The sequence below is a fragment of the Galleria mellonella genome, unplaced genomic scaffold, assembly GCF_026898425.1.
Source record: "Galleria mellonella isolate WM207_F2 unplaced genomic scaffold, CSIRO_AGI_GalMel_v1 utg200, whole genome shotgun sequence".
NCBI lineage: Eukaryota > Metazoa > Arthropoda > Insecta > Lepidoptera > Pyralidae > Galleria > Galleria mellonella.
This window is the reverse complement of record NW_026442034.1, coordinates 464,242-485,842: the sequence shown is the minus strand read 5'-3', so window position 1 is coordinate 485,842 and position 21,601 is coordinate 464,242. Positions and strand designations below refer to the sequence as shown.

At 34.4% G+C, this 21,601-nt stretch overlaps 1 protein-coding gene across 1 annotated transcript in view; it reads right to left on the bottom strand.

Annotated features, from left to right (window-relative positions):
* LOC113519148 (cell adhesion molecule Dscam2-like) overlaps positions 1–21,601 on the bottom strand; it is a 271,730-nt gene that overhangs the window by 50,194 nt on the left and 199,935 nt on the right. Inside the window, exons 5-6 of the mRNA XM_052894222.1 lie at positions 15,423–15,584; positions 1,148–1,297 (exon numbers count right to left, since the gene is read on the bottom strand). Coding sequence (XP_052750182.1) covers positions 1,148–1,297; positions 15,423–15,584 — 312 coding nt within the window. The remainder of the gene's footprint in view (positions 1–1,147; positions 1,298–15,422; positions 15,585–21,601) is intronic.

The window sequence follows — 21,601 nt, the reverse complement described above, 5'->3', positions numbered from 1 at the left end:
ATTTTTTTTATAATGTATATTTTATTTTATTTAAAAAAAAAACTTCGAATACCATAATCAGATAATAATTTTACCAGAGGGAGACTTTGTACAAAAGTCGATTGCTTGGATACCTCTGTCGTATTCGAGTTTCAACCGTAAAGCAGTTGTGTTTGCATGGCTGTGCTTCGGTTTGAAGGGTGGGATATGGCGTGAATTTAAAAGGTACAGAGGAATAACACCTGAGTCCTTAGGAATGGCAACGCATGGAAGATATCATGGGCGAAACAGTATAGTCTGTTATATCCATGGAACTGCTCATGTCTATAGGCGACGGTTACCACTTTCCATCAGGTAGGCCGTCAGCTTGTTTGCCATTCTAAGTTGTATAAAAAAAATCACAAAAATAATTTCCAAGCACGGTCATTACACATAGAGGTCCCCTATTTAGCTATATCTGCTTCATAGATTAAAATTCTTCTGTTTTGTAATTTATAAGTGAAAAAAATTAATTATTAAAAACAAATACTTTAAAATATTGTATGCAACTTGAAATTATATTTTTGAACTATCTCATAGAGAGAGTAATATCATAGATTTATTAGATCGAGATCAGTTTCGTCGTAATTTCTGAGGGCTAAGTGGTCATGCGAAAAAAGATAGATGCTGTCGAGATGTGGTGCTGGCGAAGGATGCTGAGAATTCCCTGGACAGCAAAGCGCACGAATATATTTATCCTGACGCAACTCTGCATAAAAGATAGGCTCTCGACAGTCTGCTATCGGAGGATTCTTGGATACTTCGGTCATGCTGCTCGACAACAGTTCGACAATCTGGACAAACTAATGGTTGTAGGCAAGATAGAGGGAAAAAGACCACGCGGACGATTGCCTAATCGATGGTCGGACCAAGTAACTGCCGTTACGGGACTGTCAATTGCAGCTGCCCTGTAAGAAGCTGAAGACTGGGCGAAATGGAATAACATCATAAGAGAGGTAACAGACACCTTCAAGGACACGATCTTCAGTAATAAAGAGGACGAAGAGAGAGAAGTGGTCATGCCTCTTTAATCTGTATTCACACTAGTAGTGATGTTCCAGTCTTTCTAACTGAACATTACATTGTAAACTATTTGTTTTTACTTGTAAATTAAATAGGTGAGACTTACGCAGCACAGTAACAACGGCGGGAGAACTTTTCCGCTTTTCACCAGTGAGAGCATGTTGTGCTTCACACGAGTAAGTACTAGCGTCATCAGGCTTCGCGTCTCGCACCACCAGTATATCACCACGGCTGCCTCCCACTATATATCGACCTCCTGTAAAAAAATCCAAATTGAATACTAGATTGTTGTAATACATGGCTGTGTTTCGATTTGAAGGGTGGGATATGGCGTGAATTTACAGGGTACAGAGGAATAACAAATGAGCCCTCAGGAATGGCAACGCATGGGGGGTATCATGGGCAAAACAGTATATTTTTTTTTTTTTTTTATACAACTTAGAATGGCAAACAAGCTGACGGCCCACCTGATGGAAAGTGGTAACCGTCGCCTATAGACATGAGCAGTACCATGGACATAACAGATTATACTGTTTCGCCCATGATACCCCCCATGCGCGCCATTCCTGAGGACTCAGGTGTTATTCCTCTGTACCCAGTAAATTCACGCCATATCCCACTCTTCAAACCGAAACACAGCCATGCAAACACAACTGCTTCACGGTTGAAACACGAATGGGACAGAGGTACCCAAGCAATCGACTTTTGTACAAAGTCTCCCTCTGGTAAAAATATTCTGTTATGTCCATGGTGCTGCTCATGTCTATAGGCGACGATTACCACTTTCCATCAGGTAGGTCGTCAGCTTGTTTGCCATTCTAAGTTGTATAAAAAAAAGACAAAATTTGCACTGGTGTTATTATTCCTCAAATAATAACACAATATTTTCGCACCAAGTCCATTGCGAGGTAGATAGAATGACCCCAGTGCCGAATGCCTTATTATTATTATCATATATTTTTTTTTTGATGTGTGAAAATGGTACGGTAACCCCTCCTGCGCTAACGGAATACGCTGGTGGAGCACCAGTGAAGGTTGATCGATGACAATGAAAACAGGTCAGTTAGCCTATCATGAGGAATTCATCAGGAATTAACCATGATAGTTTCCAGGGAGCACCACGAGGAGGTCAACCTGGTTGGGTATATTGCTAGCAATGGGATTCTCAGTCTCCATTACTAATAATCCCTTTCCCCCCTATTATTAATTTATTATTATATATTGTTTGGTGTTCTCTACCAATCAATCATTGGGCAAACCGAGAAATAAGTAAGGATGCATTATTGAATAGAGAAAAAATAAAGCTATACATGATATATTTATTTATTTTTCTATCTATCTATAATGATTTGTGCTTGTAGCATTATTCCATCGGTCACAGGGCCCCCAACGCCGCTGCGTATAAAATATAGGACCGTTTTCCCGTGAGTGCGCTCCTAATTTCAAAGTCATGAGCGTTTTAGTGTCGCCACTCCAATCTTATTTATCTCCTCCGCCATCAAATGCTCTCGTAGATAAAGGCTCCTGTCACTATTATGATGTGCTTTGTTTTTAACGCGAAGAAAAAAGAAAAGTAAATCACTTGACAGAATATTCAGCTTTTATATTGTCTAATACAATAAAAAAATTAGACGATTACGATACATGGGAGATATTTAAGAAAAAAATATTATATATATATATATATATATATATATATATATATATATATATATATATATATATATATATATATATCTTTAGTGCATTTGAAAAAAAAGATACAATGATTAGTTTAATAACAGTTTAGCAAAGATGATGATGATCTTATCTCTAAAAGAGATCTTTTTTAGCCAATCCAATGCAGTCAGAGTGAAAATAATTGTTATTTAATAATAATAAATAATAGGTATCTATAAGTGGATAGTATATGGCGGGGGGAAGCACAAAAGATCCCAATGGGTCGACGTGCAACGGCTTAGCTGACCCATACGCAAATAAAAGATAAGGGAAATTGTAATGAAATGTAATGAAACCAATGAAACAGATGTTTCGAACATTAGAAATAAATGTATGAATTTGGAATGCGATAATTTGTAAATACAAGTAGATTTCGCATAACAAAAACAGTTTTTTTGCTCTGCAAAGAAAAACGGCAGTAGAATGACTGACATTGCAAAATAAACTTGAAACCATCACGGAACAAATATCAAAAGACTGCAAACATATTTTTCATTTCTTTAAATGGAATTTTGTGAATGCAAAGCCCCCCTTTATGGGGGAGGCCTACGTTCAGCAGTAGACAATAAACGGTTGATATAATCAGCGTCATTTTTCAATCTGTCATTGTACATCTGTAATTTTTTTTACATCAATGTCAATAGAATTTTAAAAGAACACGACTGACTTCATTATAACGGTTTGTTAGCGTAACTTTATAAATTATCATCAAAAACTATTTCAATAAAGCCGGCGACCGCACGTGGACAAATTGGGAATCCTTTAATGGTGATGAGGGTAAATGGCATTTATTGTGAACGGACGGGACCAAGCGAACCCTGATGAGGTCAATTGATAATTTGATACTGGTTAAGCTTCTCTTTGAAGTGTGACACGCTTCTTTCAGTAATTATTTCGTAGATGTCTCGTGATGATAATGCAATAAGTATAGGGATTTTATTTTATTAACATTGTATGTAGTATTATTTTCACTCTACATTTGTTGTTTATCAAACAGAGAGAGTATTATAATATGATCTATTCATAACAGCATGCATATGTCTTGTATATCGAACGTGAATTATATAAAAATACTAGTGTCTGACCGAAACAGGTTTTACAGCCGAAACTGAAACCGAACTTTCGGCCTTAGTTTCAGTTTCGGCCGAAACCGAAACCGAAATCGAAACTTAATGAAACATATTTAAAATTTCTCTTCTATACTGAAATCTAGTCTATTTTTACACAATTATTTACACAAACATATGTAATTCAAGGGTAATAATAAACACTAATTAAAGTATGTAACAAATATGTCAAAATATGTTAAAATTATGACTTACTTACTTATTTTGTAAGTAAACTTATAAAAAAAAAAACAACTTTCAGTTAGACACACACACAATACAAACACACACATAAAGTTTCGGTGCGGCCGAAAGTTTCGGCCAATGTTTGGCCGAAACCGAAACTAAGGCAGAACGTAGAATTTCTGGCTGAAACTAGTCGTAACCGAAACCGAAAGTTCGGTCGTACACTAAAAATACAGATATATATAAACAAGATAGATAAAATATATTACGGTTGGCAGAATGGCCGCACTATATTACAGCTACTAAGGCTCCACTAACATAGTTTGTAAGATTTTTTGTTACTAACATTCATAGGCTCTTATTGTCTGAAAATAAAGATGTTTTACATTATTTTTATTTTTATAAACATTATTTCTTTTCGATTTGTATTATAAAATCGATATTTTGAATTAAGAAAGAATAAGTTAAAGATTTTATCAAAAACTGCCTAATAATAACAACAGAATTATGAGATACCAGAGGGAGACTTTGTACAAAAGTCGTTTGCTTGGGTACATCTGTCCCATTCGTGTTTCAGCCATAAAATAGTTGTGTTTGCATGGCTATGTTTCAGTTTTAAGGGTGGGATATAGCGTGAATTTACAGGGAACAGAGAAATAACACCTGAGTTCTCAGGAATGGCAATGCATAGGGGGTATCATGGGGGAAACAGTGTACTCTGTTATGTCCATGGTACTGCTCATGTCTATAAGCGACGGTTACCACTTTCCATTAGGTAGGTCGTTAGCTTGTTTGCCATTCTAAGTTGTACAAAAAAAAGTTAAAATAAAATCGAAATCATGCAAAAAAAATTAGAATTAGCAAAGATGTCGCGTAAAATAGATATACACAAAAATACATTAGAATTGGTAACCTATTTTTAATGTTGTTGCATTTATTGTAGTTTCTTCGTGCTGGAGCTTCAAAAGAATAACCACAATAATGACGATGAATGCAGGTATACAGAGATAAATATAAACAATGACTTGAACTGTTTCTCCTTTAATATTATTGCGTGTGACTCCGCCGAGGCGAAACTTTCCCCTCCGCGTTCACCTCTTGCGATCAGATAACTTTCAGTAGCGAGTTTTTCAATGAATTCTAAATGTTGCAAACTGCCCCGTCTACCATCTCTTTCTTGCAGGCCTTTTATCTATTTTTATCAATGTTCAACATCGTGCATCTCTGTCTAGCCTCCTGTTTTCCCTTAAATTGACGTCAGTGTTAACTGGTATCTTTAAATACTTTGTCTCTAAAAATAGCTTTTCTTTTTATTTGCTACCGTCTATTATATTTTTTTTTATTTATATCACTGAAGTGGCAAACAAGCATACGGCCCACCTGATGGTAAGCGGTTACCGTAGCCTATGAACGCCTGCAATACCATAATATATTTACGTTTAACAATTGATAAATTAATCCTAATACCTATTTTCCTTCTTTTCCGTGAGTGTCGTAAGAGACGGCTAAGGGAGGGCGAGGGATGGAACAGCAGCGTCCCTTTTAAAACATCTCCAAAGCCTAATTGCAGTTGCCAACCCGCCTGCCACGAGTGCCAACTACTGGCAAAACCTCCCAAGGGGGAGGCTTATGTTCAACAGTAGAAAGTTAAAAGCTGATATGATGATGATTTGCTTGTTTTAAATTAAAATTCATGATTTTATTTATTTTAATTAAAAATACATATTAATTCGAAAATAATTTGAGACATTATTTGGCAAATTATGACATTGTATATTCATGTTTATAGGCGGCCGTTTTCCATCAGACATACAGATCGTTTATTATTCATGGTAGTTTAAAATGAAATCAACGTAGATAAATTTCATTAAAACATTTTGTTCTTGTATATTTTAAGCTTCAGCGTTATTTTGCAATCAATCAAAATAATAAAAAAAAAAAAACATTTATTTATTTATTCCTTATTGTTTTTATTACAAAAAAATATCCTGTACAAAAAAATGGACTTAATTTTATAAAACATTCTCACTTTGTGGATAAATTTATTTTTCAATGATGAAAAACATATTAAATTAGTGGGAAATGTGATTATTTCGCGTGTCATATTCGTATTTTTAATTAACCTAAACATCTATGAGCATAGAGGGAGACTTTGTACAAAAGTCGATTGCTTGGGTACCTCTGTCTGGGATATGGCGTGAATTTACAGGGTACAGAGGAATAACACCTGAGTCCTCAGGAATGGCAACACATGGGTGGTATCATGGGCGAGACAGTACACTCTGTTATGTTCATGGTATTGCTCATGTCTATAGGCGACGGTTACCACTTTCCATCAGGTGGGCCGTCAGCTTGTTTACTATTCTAAGTTATATAAAACAAAACATATTTATTTATTAAATATAAATTATTATTTATTTATTCAGTAATAGATACAATATTGTGTATGGAACAAACCACAAGATTTCAGTATACCGCTATCAGATCATAAATTTATTCTAATACCTTTAAACGAGCAATTCTATATACATATAATCTGCTTGGAAACGGCTCCAACAATTCCCATAAAATTTTGTATGCAGGGAGGTTCGGGGGCGAATAATTGATCTAGCTAGGTTAAATTTTTAGAAAACGTCATTTAATCTGTGTTTTTAGACAATGAAAAATTGCTACGATATGATTTTTTTTTATACATCTTTAAATGGCAAACAAGCTGACGGCTCACCTGATGGAAAGTGGTAACCGTCGCCTATAGACATGAGCAATACCATGGACATAAGAAAGCATACTCTTTCGCCCATGCGTTGCGTTCAGAAATGTCTGAAGACTCAGGTGTTATTCCTCTGTACCCTGTAAATTCATGCCATATTCCTTCGCCCACGCCCACCCTTCAAACAGAAACACAGCCATGCAAACACAACTACTTCACGGTAGAAACGCGAATGGGACAGACCCAAGCAATCGACTTTTGTACAAAGTCTCCCTCTAGTAACAACTAATAAGATTGATCATCATTATCATCATCAGCCGTTAACTGTCCACAACTGAACATAGCTCTTCCCCATAAGGAAGGTTTTGCCAGTCGTTTGCTAGTGCTTGGCAGGTGGGTTGGCAAACGCAGTTAAACTTCGGTTATATTTTAAAAAGGCTTTTAAAAATTTACTGCTGCCCATCCCTTGACCTTTAAGTTTCCTAAATCACTTCTTACGTTACTCGGGAAAGAAAGAGGTGGCCCATAGATTGGGGACCACACGGCAGCAAGATTGATACAATAACAAAATTTAATGATTGTAAGTCGTTGAAATCCTCTTATATTTTATTTGCGGCATGAAAGGGCCCGTCTGATTAGCTTTTGTTATTTGATACGACCCTTTGTTCGTCATTAATTGTATTTCAACTCGGCCACTGTATCGGAACAAAATGCGAGAACACTTCTGGCTCACTGGCTGTAATGATTTAATGAGATCCACAAAATGTTTTTGATTCAGAGATCTGTTATTTTAAAACATTTTATATGATGGATTTTTTAAGAGAAAATTGTAAAGAATGCACCTATTTGCAATTTCGAATTGAAATAGAGTGAAGGGAGATGATTTTGTGACGCGGTATAGCCAGAGGGGCTTTATGCCTTCGATTGTTTTCCAGTTTAAATTTCAAGTCGTTGTAATTACTTTAGACTTTGGCTGTTTATAATAACAGTGACAATTTGTCAAAAAGAGACTTTTTACAAAAGTCGTCAGCTTGGGTATCTCTGTACCATTTGTGTTTCTGTTGTGAAACAGTTGCACTTGCATGGGTATGTTTTGGTTTGAAGGGTTAGATATGTTAATTAAATTACAGGCTACAAATTTTTATATAATCTATAGCATAACAAATGATCTGAAATAGTCTAAGAATAGTTTCACGTATAAAGGAAAGTATAGTTAACGAGCGACAAAACAACTTTATGCCTCTGGCATTCTCGAAAATGGATTACTAAACGGCATCCATAAGTTTATAACGTCGTAAAACAACGTCAAGTCGCCGATGAGAGGGATTACCTGAAAATTAATTTAAAAAAAATATAGAATTTACGTCAAAGCGAATATTTTATAATATGATCTACCTCTGTAGTATATGGAGCTTGTCTGTAAGCTTCGTATAGTACAGAAACGCTATTTTTATATTTCTGGATATAAAAATAATATTTCTTAGAAATAATAACTATTGGTTATTATTATGTTTTATTCCTTTGACGCTGAGGCCTTACGTAATAAAATAAATATAAATATTAATATATATAACAGGAAAATGTGAACATACGTTTTAAAAATAACATTTTCACATGTAAGTACGTATAGGAGTATGTACCGTCGTGTTTTCTTTCACTTGAGGTAGATGGGAAACTTTTAGAACACTAAATGCTCCGATTCAAACCGACGCCTTTCGCTATTTCCACATAAATCAGTGTATACATGGAAACTCGCCGATAAAGTGTACTTTTAACTTGACCCTTCTTCACATCATCTACTCTTATTTAGCCAATATATATTCTAAAGGTCTTTATCATTGAAAATCAATGTTGTGGTATTCTACAGTACTATAGGATTATGCTGAATGGGGGAATCCCTTTCGTTTTACTGAAGTACGTGTAATATCAAATGATTAATATGTGTTCTTAAATTATTTTCACCACCGTACAACCCGCCACAAACTAAAGTTTCATCCCAATCATCTGGACGAGTGGCGGTCCTCAACCGTACGTTTTTCAAGGCACTTTCTTCCACGCACAACCATTCTTTGGAATCAACTTCGAGCAGCAGTATTACCGAACCGATACGACAACATAACCTTCAAGAAAAGAGTATATTCCTTTTTAAAAGGCCGGCAGCACACCTGCAATGTTGCTGGTGTTGTGGGTGATCATGGGCGACGGTAGTCATTTACCATCAGGTGAGCCGCAAGCTCGTTTGCCCCCTGTGTTGTAAAAAAAAATATTTAAACTTTAATGCACACTAAAATTCTATGTATATTTGGCAGACTTAACACCGGACGGTGTTCTCTACCAGTCAACCATTGGGCAAACCGAGAAATAAGCAGGCGGTGCATTATTGAATAGAGGAAAAATAAAGCACTACTTGATATATTCATATAATATAAACATACACATAATGTATTAAATAAATAATTATATATATATATATATATACATACATACACTAAATATATACATAAATAAATACATAAAATATTACTATATAAAACAAATAAATAAAACAACTGCAATAGAAAAGCAAATAATAATCTATAACTCAAACAGAGTAACCAGCAGGACAAGCTTAAAGGGAAAGTGATTTTTATAAGAAATAGGTGCGCAATTTACGTTTAAAAGCTAGCTTGTTTAAGGTAGATCTTATGTCAAGCGGGAGTGTGTTCCGGTATTTAATAGCTTGAACAGTGAAGGAATAAGAAATGAAGCTAGTACGAATTATGTATTCCTTTGTGATATAATAGTAATGTTTTACAATTTTTATAAATTTTTTGGTACTTATTATTTTTATATTTATTTATATTTTTTTCTTTCTGTGTAACAGTAATGTAAATATTTGATAATAAAACGATGCCCCGTATAGGTGCAAACTGAAAATCGGCGCTGAACACACATCGGTCTAGCAAAAGCTGAGTTTGAACGTATTGTCAGGCATACGTGTACTTCACAATGTATTTATTTATTAATATATGTACTACTAACATTATAATTATTGTACCGTATTTGTAAAGAATAGCAATAAAAGTTATTTATTGCTATATTGTTCTTTGTTATATGCAACAAGGTCAAGCATGGAACCTCTTTCCTTCCTTCATTGCTATCACCCTTTAATTCACATGGTCATCATCCCGTCTCATCACATGTCCGTATCAATGCAACCTTATAATATTTTGTATACATAGAACATAATTTATTCGAAATCAAATTAAACAGATATATTCAGCTATAAGATTATAATAGTAAACATACAAATAAATAAATAACAATAAAAAATTGCCAGTTTAAAGCGGTCGAAGTGTGCACGAACCATTAAACTAAAAACTTCGGGGAAGCTCCAACTATAAATCAAGTAGCAGCTAATTTGAATAAGCATCCAGACAACTGCCAACTTGCGCATGCTCGGTGGATATAAAATACTGGATGGAGCTAGAATAATCCAATTTAAATCCACTAAAGTTTCACTACGGGTACCGGTCTCTGAACAGCCGAATATACCCTACAAATACAAAGCTAGCGACGCTTCGACAGCTTATCATAGTTTTATGTTTTCAATCTCTTGCAATTCTTGCAGGTGTATTTGTTCTCTTAGTTGCCTCTTATGATTTTCTGGTGATGAAAAAGTGCAGTGACACAATGCATTTTTATTTGAATTATACCGAAAATAGAAACAAAACATTTCTTTGGCTACTGTATTCGGTAAAGTAGGTTTAGAGCTGGCAGGCATCCGTTCGATAGTAGAAGCTGAGTAGATAATATCCCAATTTCTTTACAGACTTTCATAATTACATAGACTGCGAAAGGTTCTTTTAATATCATTTTATCTTTATTTAAAAACTTAGAACTTTTGAACCTGTCAGTATGAAATTTTAATCACCAAGTAATCATTTTCTTCCCTGTGTCTCAGATTTTGTAAATTTTGTAACTGTATTTCTTTTTAAAACTTAAGCTTATTTTTTTTTTCGATGTCTATATACAAAAGTCACAGGAAATTAATGAACTCACTGTGGCAATTGTTTCGACTTTATCCGGAAGGAGGAGTAAGCCTCCTGAAGGAGGCGTTTGGCGCCTTACGGCACATTATCGGGGGATAACACTTAATAGCTTCATAAATTTCCGCGACTTTTGTATTATATCTAAACACTGTATTTCTTATTTAATTTAAATAAATATTCTATACTTTAAGATATTAAATCTCCTTCGGTTGTTTATTATTTCTGGTATTAAGTACTTTTCAGCATTAAATAAATCTGCTTAAAGAGAAAAGCGGTAATTCCTCGAAACTGCATCAAAGGCGGACATTAAACTTGCATTAGTGAAGCCCAACTTCTATCGAAAGTTTTAAATCTGAATACTATTATCTCTACGGAAGATAATGTTAGTACCTGTTCAGTGTTGGTATTGTATAATATAAGAAGTATAAATAATATATGAAAATATAAACAAATTATGAAATTAAGTCAATTTCATATATTGTTGAATGAATGAATAAATGAGTATACTTTATTTGCATTATACAATATAGGAAAAAAAACAAGACAATTAATAAATATAACGATACAATTGTATAAGTACAGTAAGGCGGTCTTATTGCTGAGAGCAATCTTTTCAAGACAACCTTAGGGTAATGGACTAATTGTTGGTCATGTGTTTTTTTTTTTTTTATACAACTTAGAATGGCAAATGGACATAACAGAGTGTACTGATCATCATGATACCCCCCATGCGTTGCCATTACTGAGGACTAAGGTGTTATTCCTCTGTACCCTGTAAATTCATGCCATATCTCACCCTTCAAACTGAAACACAGTCATAGAAACACAACTACTTCACGGTAAAAACACGAATGGGACAGAGGTGTCCAAGCAAACGACTTTTGTACAAAGTATCCCTCTGGTGTAAATGTAATTTGATAATAAAAACTATTGCCAATTGGTCCTAATTCTAACCTCATTTCTAATTGTTTTTTTTAGGGGCAGTACTAAACTGTCATTGGCAATAGATTGGATTAATATTGATATTAAATTTGAGAATAGTCCTGCTGTTTATTTCTAAAAGTCTTCAATTGAGCAGACAACGGTGGACGCTTTTTATTTTGTATATTATTGTTTTATTTTTATTTTTTATTAATTCTTATTTGGTGTGCTGTTGAGTGAGTCGCATGATTCTTTAAATAAATTATTTCTTTATTTGTTCCTTTCTTTCATATACATTGAAGATACTAAGTCATGTAGGCAAAGCTGCGTTAAATAGTTAGTTATAATATAATTATAGTATTATGTTCGCCGCAATGACGCTTATAGTACTGCTCAGTGACCCGGGAGTCCCGTGGGAGTCGTACGTTAATTAACATGGTTGCTACGACGAGGGCCAGCCTTGGTAAATTCGTTTGGCGTTCCCATATTTCCAACTTTTCATTATATTTAATCTCTTAAATTGATTAAGATTTGTATTTGCGTAATTCAATGTTAATAAAATTACAATGTTTGGAAACATAATGCTTTAGGAATGACAACACATGAGTACGAGATGCCATGAATGTTACAGTTTATTCTGATCATAGAATGATCACGAGACCATGGTTATCAATCCATGGTAATGTTCATATAATTGTCGAAGGACGAGCAGCAATGTCCCTCTTAAAATATCATCAAATCCTTAACTACGGTTGCCAACCCGCCTGCTAAGTATGACACCTACTGACAAAACCCCTCAAAGGGGAAACTTATATTGAGCAGTTAACGGCTATATCATCATCATTATCCTGACATATGGTCCTGACATCGTCTTCGCATTTACCACTTTTCATTCTTGTCATTCTTATCAAATTGTGAAAAAAAAATGTTATAAATTCCATCAATAAATTTAAAATTGTATTATTATTTTCATATTTATTACATTGGAAAATCATAAATTGATGCTATTAACTTAACTTTTACAATAATCTAATGCTACAAGTTTTATTACAGATGCAATAAAATATTACTAACACCTTTACCCTATTAATATAATAAAGACCAAAATTTGTAACGATGGACGAATATTTGTTACTCTTTCACGCAAAAACTACCTTTGAGGATTTGAATAAAAAAAAAAAAACTACAAACCTCTCATAACCGTATAGTTATAAATCTTTAAATATTCACTATCTTAGTAAAGTGGCGCGCACGATTTGACAGTTGTTGTCACGCTAATTGTCATGTCAAACGTCATTTATATCTGTCATGTTTTTTCTTGCATAGTGTGACCTGACAGATGGTGCGATTTTTACCGCCAAAAGGGATTTTGTTTGCCAATTTTGTTATATTTAAAAAAAGGTGCATACGTGTATTGGTTATCACACATATTTGGATTATTTATATCGTTCTAATCATATCAGCCCTTGACTGTCCATTACTGAACACAAGCATCCAATTTGAGGGTTTTGCCAGTAGTTGCCATGCTTGGAATACGAATTGGCAACCGCAGTTAGGCCTTAGAGACGTTCTAAGAGTTTTCAGTTCACAGTTATGTTTTTGAAGAACTAACTTAAAAGCTGGTAATGTTTTATCTTAATACGTTATCAATAAGTGGTCTATTTAATTGCTTTTCCTACTTCTAAAATCCACTCGTACGAAGTAGCGGGCAAAAGCTAGTGGTAAATATAGTTGGAATGGGGAAAGGAATTGTTAGTAATGTGGACTATCAGTCCCATTGGTAAAAATATACCCTATCAGGTCGACTTCCCCGTTGTTCCCTGGAAACCATCGTGCTGACTTCCAGATGTATTCATCACGATGGACTAATTAACCTGTCCTTTTATTCTTATCTATTATCCTTCACTGGGGCACCGTCAACGTATACCGTTAGCGCAGACAGGGCTACCATTCCTTTATCATTAATTCGATATAGTTGGAAAAAATTCTAAAAGGTTTTATTACCTTTCTGTCCATATGCACTTATCCAATTATCTCTGAACAAAAAACAGTTAGCGAAGCGATAAAACTTCATGGTTCAAAAAAATCGACTGATAGCTTCCACAGAGGAAGTTATTGCTTATTATTCGAAGACGTAATCGAAAAGTCGTTCTGCCGAAATGAAAACCATAATCGAATTTCGCCATCTAATCGTCAGAATTAAAGCTCATAAAGAAGGCTTTCTTGTTTCTGTCTCGGACAGCCGCTTTGTGGCTCCGAACGCAAAAAAAATCTTAATTCTCGCCCCTCCCGAGCAATTATCGACGGTTGAGCTTCGGAAAGAGATTAATTTCGACTTTAGAATTGCACTTCTAATTCTTATCAAATATTGTTCATTGAATCTGAAATGAAAATACTTACTGTATGATGTATAGCACAATCCTGTGGACGATTATCCTACCTTATATTTGAGTTTTATCATTAAATAAAAAGAGAGAAAGAAATTCTGTTCCAGAAAGTTCAGGTATTATTATTGTTACTTACTGAACTAGGTTTTATCTTGCGGAAGTCCATATCACTGGATATTTATTTTATTTATTTTTTATTTTTATACAACAAAGAATGGCAAACAAGCTGACGGCCCACCTGATGGAAAGTGGTAACCGTCGCCTATAGACATGAGCAGTACCATGGACATAACAGAGTATACAGTTTCGCCCATGATACCCCCCATGTGTTGTCATTCCTGAGGACTCAGGTGTTATTCCTCTGTACCCAGTAAATTCACGCCATATCCTACCCTTCAAACCGATACACAGCCATGCAAACACTACTGCTTCACGGTTGAAACACGAATGGGACAGAGGTACCCAAGCAATCGACTTTTGTACAAAGTCTCCCTCTGGTTTACTTTGTTTAATTCCGCTAACATTAGTGTTGGCAATCACACATATATTAATGGTAGTGGAATTAAACAAAACGATTTATTCGTGAATCATCGGCTGTGCTAGGTTTTATTGTGTGTATGTATGTTTGGTTATGTTTTTATATATATGTTATATTGCATGACTATGTTTCAATTCGAAGGATGGGATATGGCAGTGCATTTACAGGGTACAAAGGAATAACACCTGAATCATCTAGTATAGCAACGCATGGGAGGTATCATGGGAGAAACGGTATACTCTACGAGTATTACGTACATTGCACTGCTCATGTCTATAGACGACGGTTACCACTTTCCATCAGGTTGGCCGTCAGCTTGTTTGTAATTTTAAATTGCATAAAAAAATTTATTATATTTATATACTGATATTGTTTATTGGTACTCTTATATTTTTATGTATGACATTTATGTACCTCCATATTTATATTATGCATAGATATAGTCCTTATAGATGTGATAAATAGGATTTCGATATTTTATGTTGTTTTTTGTACCACTAAGGTGGCAAACAAGCATACAGCCCGTCTAATGATAAACGGTTTTGTTTATATTGTCCAGTAGCAATGTTGTGCTCATGTTGTAGTTGTATCTCCTATTATTTTCTTATTTTTCAAACATTCAAAGGTTGACGAAACGACGAAAAGATGGAAGAAATTTCTTTTGTGGGAGAAGTCCATCATTGTACTCATCTTTTTCTTAAGCACTCTGTATCCTATAATTTTAAATTTTACTATACAATAAAGTGTTACAAACAAACTGTAGATGTATAAAAATAAACATACCAGCTTCAGCCGCCATTGGAGCGAGCACGGCTCCGTCCTTGAACCACCTGGTGACTGTGACGTGACTCCTGACTGTGGCGGGCACTGCGCACGTGAGCAACGCCGCACCGCCGGCTACACCGTGACTTGACTGCACTCGGACCTCCCACGGGGCATCCATCACTGTGGAGATATTGTTTACTTATTTATATATATATATATTACTTTACTTTGCTGATTTAATTACAGACGTATTTCTTCAGAGAGAATCAATGAATTTTTTTCTATTACCAGAGGGATACTTTGTACAAAAGTCATTTGCTAGGGCACCTCTGTCCCAATCATGTTTCTACCGTGAAGCAGTTCTATTTGTACGGCTGTGTTGTAGTTTGAAGGGTGTAATATGGCAATAAAATTACAGAATACAGAGGCATAACGCCTTAGTCTTCAGGGATAGTAACGTATGAAGGATAACATGGGCGAAACAGTATACTTTGATATGTCCATAGTAGGTGGGCGACGGTTACCACTCTCGATCAGGTAAGTCGTCAGCTAGTTTGCCATTCTAAGTTGTATAAAAAAAAGTCATCTCAATACATACTGAAATTTGTAAGTTTTAAATGTAATAATTCACAAATAGGCATAATATAAACACAAAAAATAATCCAACTGAGAACTTTCTCGTTTTCGAAGTATTCGCAACTTTTGCTCTAAAATTAATTTACTCATTCATTTATGTTTTTAATTAGATGCAGTAACAATAATTTTATAATCATTCCATTGATTTTTAACATAATATTTAGATTTATTATGTGTCAGAATTATCGGTGTCGTACAAGTAGCATGCATGGGAGCGTCACGTCAGTCACTCGTCGCGCCTCACTGCCTTTGCCGTTTGTCACGGGCATTCACGGCCGAGAAGTAGGAGTTGTGCCCGTCACAGCGCACAACGACAACATGACAAGTTGTGACGTAATTAATTGCTAGAACAACATCCACTGAGGGAATTATATAGTAACTACTAGCTATGTCATTTGTAAAGCTATCACTTAATTGAAATAATTATTTATTGTTATTGAATCCTGTTATTACTGAATTGCAAGACCAGTGAGTCTTGCAAACTACAGGTTGAAATGTAAGTGTCAACGGTAAAAATTAAAAATGTTCCGTGATCATAGTTATTTGCATTAGAGACGTGGTAAATGTAAAAAATAGTCATAATATATGACATAACAATGGGACTGTTAGACTCGATTACTAATTGTAGTAAAACGTCAAGATGCCAGATACCCACTGCCTTTATTTCAAAGATACCTTTAATGATATAAGTCACGGAATACAATATTTTATGTTATGTGTACATATAAATACACAATATCTTCCCCTTACAAAAAAAAAAAAAAAAACAGAAATATAATAAGATACCACCACCACAATATATAATAAGTTTACAAAATACATAATATTTTAATGAAGTATGCTTAAATCTATTACTTAATAAAATCATATAATTTTAAATCTTTAATGGAACTAATTTAACCTTTTGTAACTATTTTTGTTAAATGTCTAATATTTCAATACTATTGAAAATATTTTTAAATGAAAACTTTTGATTCGATACCGTACAGTATTACCTTTGACTGTATTACCTATATATTACTTTTAAAGAAAAAAAAATAAAGAAGAATTTTGATATTTTTTAGATATAAATATAGAAACAAAAGATTACCAATTTGAAATATTAACTTTTTTTTTATACCACTGCGGTGGCAAACAAGCATACAGCCCACCTAATGGTAAGCGGTTACCGTAGCCTATGTACGCCTGCAATACCAGAGGTATTACGCGTGCGTTGCCGACCCTGAAGAAACCTCTTTACCCCCCTTTTGAAGAACCTCATGCTATAATCTCTTGGGAAAACCTAACTTAATGCTACATTAACTAAACTTAATACACATCTGCTTTGCTACTTATGACTTGTTAAAAAATACAGCAAATTTTTGCCGTGCTCTTTGAGAAGCAACCCTAGACTGTGTCCGGTTATCTGACACTATAGGTAAATTATCGTTGTGGATTCCTACCCCAGTGTCTTTTGATGGTCCGCCTTCCAATATTAACTCAGTTGGCGGTCTTGCATGCTCCATATTTTACTTTTTATGCACTCTAATTATTTAATTAGAATCGATAAGTATTTATCACAATTACACACTAACAACTAATTAAATTAATTTAATTAAGCACCCGCTGTCACCATATAGTAAAACGTCAAGATTACCAGATACCCACTGCCTTTATTTCAAAGATACCGTCACGGAATACAATATTTATTTAATGTGTACATATAAATATACAACACTAATAATCCCTTTTCCTCCCAGTATGGTTATTTAAGTTTAGGTGAAGTTTGATTTAGTCAAAGCCCGAAAATTAACTTTTCATTATAAAATCCAGACATTCGGCAACTTATGTTAGTAAATCCCAAGATTTAACAATGTACGGGCTTTGACAGTGACATATATTTATTTACTTATACGCTTCTATATATTCACTTACAGATATTAGCTTACTATAAAAATGTACACAGGTAGACTTAATCCTTGAAGGGATTTTTCCAGTCGACCTTTAGAATACGAAAAAAGAGCGTCTATAGATTTTGTAAAAAAATAATAACGTATATATATGTAATCTAATATATAAAAGCTAATATATATATATATATATATATATATATATATATATATATATATATTCTTTTTTTTTTACAACACAGGGAGCAAACGAGCATGCAGCTCACCTGATGGTACCGCCGCCCATGATCACCCACAACACCAGCGGCATTGCAGGTGTTGTGAGTAGTAAATTGTATTATTAGAAATTATATAGTTAGATCACATACAAAATTTTCGGATGTTACCTTAAAAAATGCAAAAAAAGAAAATAATTGAAATATTATAAAAGTTTAAATGAGAACAGCGTCAGCGTCTAACAAGGTGAAGGTGACACATCTCGCGTCCGTAATGAAATCCGCGGGCCACCGGCCATGAATAATAAACGCCCGCGGCCGGACTCTGATTTCCCCTGCCGCCTATGGTCCCCCGAAACAAAATGAGGCTTAACTTTACCGCAAATGGAACAAGCCATCAACGCAGTACCGTAATATAATAGTAACATTTAAATATTAATATTAAAAAAGTCATGATTAATAATACTTTTGCGAACTTGAGACGTATAAATTTGTACAAAAGTCGATTGCATGGGTACCTCTGTCCCATTCGTGTTTCAACCGTGAAGCAGTTGTGTTTGCATGGCTGTGTATCGGTTTGAAGGGTGGGATATGGCGTGAATTTACTGGGTACAGAGGAATAACATCTGAGTCCACAGGAATGGCAACGAATGGGGGGTATCATGGGCGAAACAGTATACTCTGTTATGTCCATGGTACTGCTCATGTCTATAGGCGACGGTTACCACTTTCCATTAGGTGAGCCGTCAGCTTGTTTGCCATTCTTGGTTGTACTAAAAAAAAATGTACAGGGAGTGATGACGGGAAACGGTGAAGATAGGAATTAAGCGTTTTGACTATTTTTGAGCCTTAAAAAAGGTGAATATGCAAGTCATATATGTATTAATATTTTTGTATGCAACTTTGAATGGCAAACAAAATGACGGCCCACCTAATGTAAAGTGGTAAACGTCGTCTATAGATATGAGCGGTACCATGGTCATAACAGAGTGTACCGTTTCACCCATGATACCGCTCATACGGTGCTTTTCCTGAGAAATAAAGTGTTATGCCTCCGTACTCTGTAAATTCACTGCTATATTCCACTCTTCAAACTGAAACACAGCCATGCAAACACAACTGCTTCACGGTTGAAACACGAATGAGACAGAGGTACCAAAGCAAACGACTTTTTTACAAATCCTTCCTCTGGTATAATTATAAATAAACTATTGTGTGAATGATTATAGAATGACCATTATTAATTTATTCTTATATAAGGAATAATGTTTTAATAGTAGGATCTTGTAGTTTTCTCATGATTTTTATTGCAGTATATCGGTCCCCATTGGGCCCCAGTTGGGCGCTAATACAAAACTATGTAAAGTTACCCAATCTAAATATTTCTCTTATTTTTTATAATAAGAATATAGCAGAAATACACAATGCATAAACTCATAGCAGCGAGAAATTAAATGTTAAAAAAGTATTAAATGTTGTCCTTTAAATTTTGAGCGGCAGTCTTGCACAAATATATTTCAGGCTCGCTCGTTTGTATTTCGTACATTTGTTGCACATGCTGCTCTCTCTCGCTGCAAACGAAATACTTTAGTGTACACAGGTTTTTTTTAAGAATACTTTTTTATCATTTTCAATTTTGTTCATATACGGAATAGAAATATTTAATAATGTTGAATTCATTTACAGATTTAAAAAACCGATGAGGTTTTTCGGTAAAAAGGAACATGAATTTATTTTATTACATTTGAATTGAAATGTATAATAAGAAAACTATAGTACATTACTGCAGCGGCCAGTAACTGAGGCATTGATGGACGAACGTGCAAATGTGGGCCGAGGCGTAGCCGAGGCACACATACGTGTGTCCATCAATGCCTAGTTGTGGCCAAGGCTTGTATAGTACTTTTCTTAAAGAATGCGCGGAAATCAAATACACAATTTTACTTTTTAAGTTCAATGACTAATAACCAACAATAATAATTTGTATAATGTTCTTTTGTTTTTTTTTTTTCAATAAACAGCTATTTGCAAGCCAGATCGAAATTTAAATAAAACCTTGTATTAGTTACCTCCTTGGTACCCATATTTCGAAGTAAAAGGTCATTCCGTTTTTAAATTACAGGACAGATATGAGTTTACATAGTAATTTATCTGGCCGCAAAACACGACAGATATGAATTTTTATCCAACTTTTGCCGGCCGCTGCCCGCATGTATCTGGCCAGTACGGCAATTTTGATTTACCTCGAAGAAGATTGTCAAAATAATGCTCACATTTCCAAGCATTGAGAAAAATAATTTGAACATTATATTACTAATTAATAAAGTGGGCACAGAAAGACCTAAGTTCAAATTCGTTGAAGAAATATAAAGAAAATCTTCCAATTCATACATAAAGAAAACCTGAATACGAAAGGAATAGTAAAAATGGAATCACAATCTCGTCAGAAGATCTTTTGAATAATATTATTTATTGAACATCGAATATTGCCTAAAGAGGAATTTTAATTTGTTTCCACAGTAATCCTCTTACTGTCACCAGGAACACGTTTTTAATTTGCTTTAACAACAGGACCAGTTTTATGGAGAGATTTTTTTTTATTTATAAACCTTACTATATTGATATTACGAATCATTTTATATATATATATATATATATATATATATATATATATATATATATATATATATATATATATATATATATAAAATAATTTGGATTCACCGACTGGATTGCTTACTAAATACTAAGTGATCTATATTAGTAATGTCAATGATATTTCTAAACCAATAAGGATAAATTTGTTTTTAAAAAAATTAAGGAGATAATCCATTTGGTTGTATATTTTTTGTTTTTATATTTTTTATTTTATTCAACTTAGAATGGCAAACAAGCTAACGGTGCACCTGATGACCAGGAATAAAAAATACTGCGTTCAAATTAGGCAGTCGTATACTTTTAGGAGTTCAAAAAAACTAGAGTTATAACACCCATTGTTTGCATCAGTTCATGTAAAGTACTAATATTTGTCTAATTGTTGCTTGTTATTTAATTTCATTGTTGGGCACATCACTCACTCACTCACTAACATTATGACCACGATATAAAACATACCGTATATCGTGGTCATCAACATTTCAGCCATTATCCGTCCACTGCTGCATATAAGCCTCCCTCATAGACTGTCATAAAGAACGGTCCTGAGCCACCTGCATCTACTGACTCCCTACAATGCATTTTAGGTCGTCACTCCATCTAGTGGGGGCTCGTTCTATACTGCGTTTTGTCTTGTATATGTTACTAAATAAATTATTGTTCTTTCTTTCTTTCTTAAAGGAATAAAATGGAAACTATACCGTGACTAATTGTAATTTATGTTCCAACAAACAATATCATGTCAATTGTTTAAACATTTGCCTCGGTTACCAACCATTATGCCAACAGTTTTCGACTAATG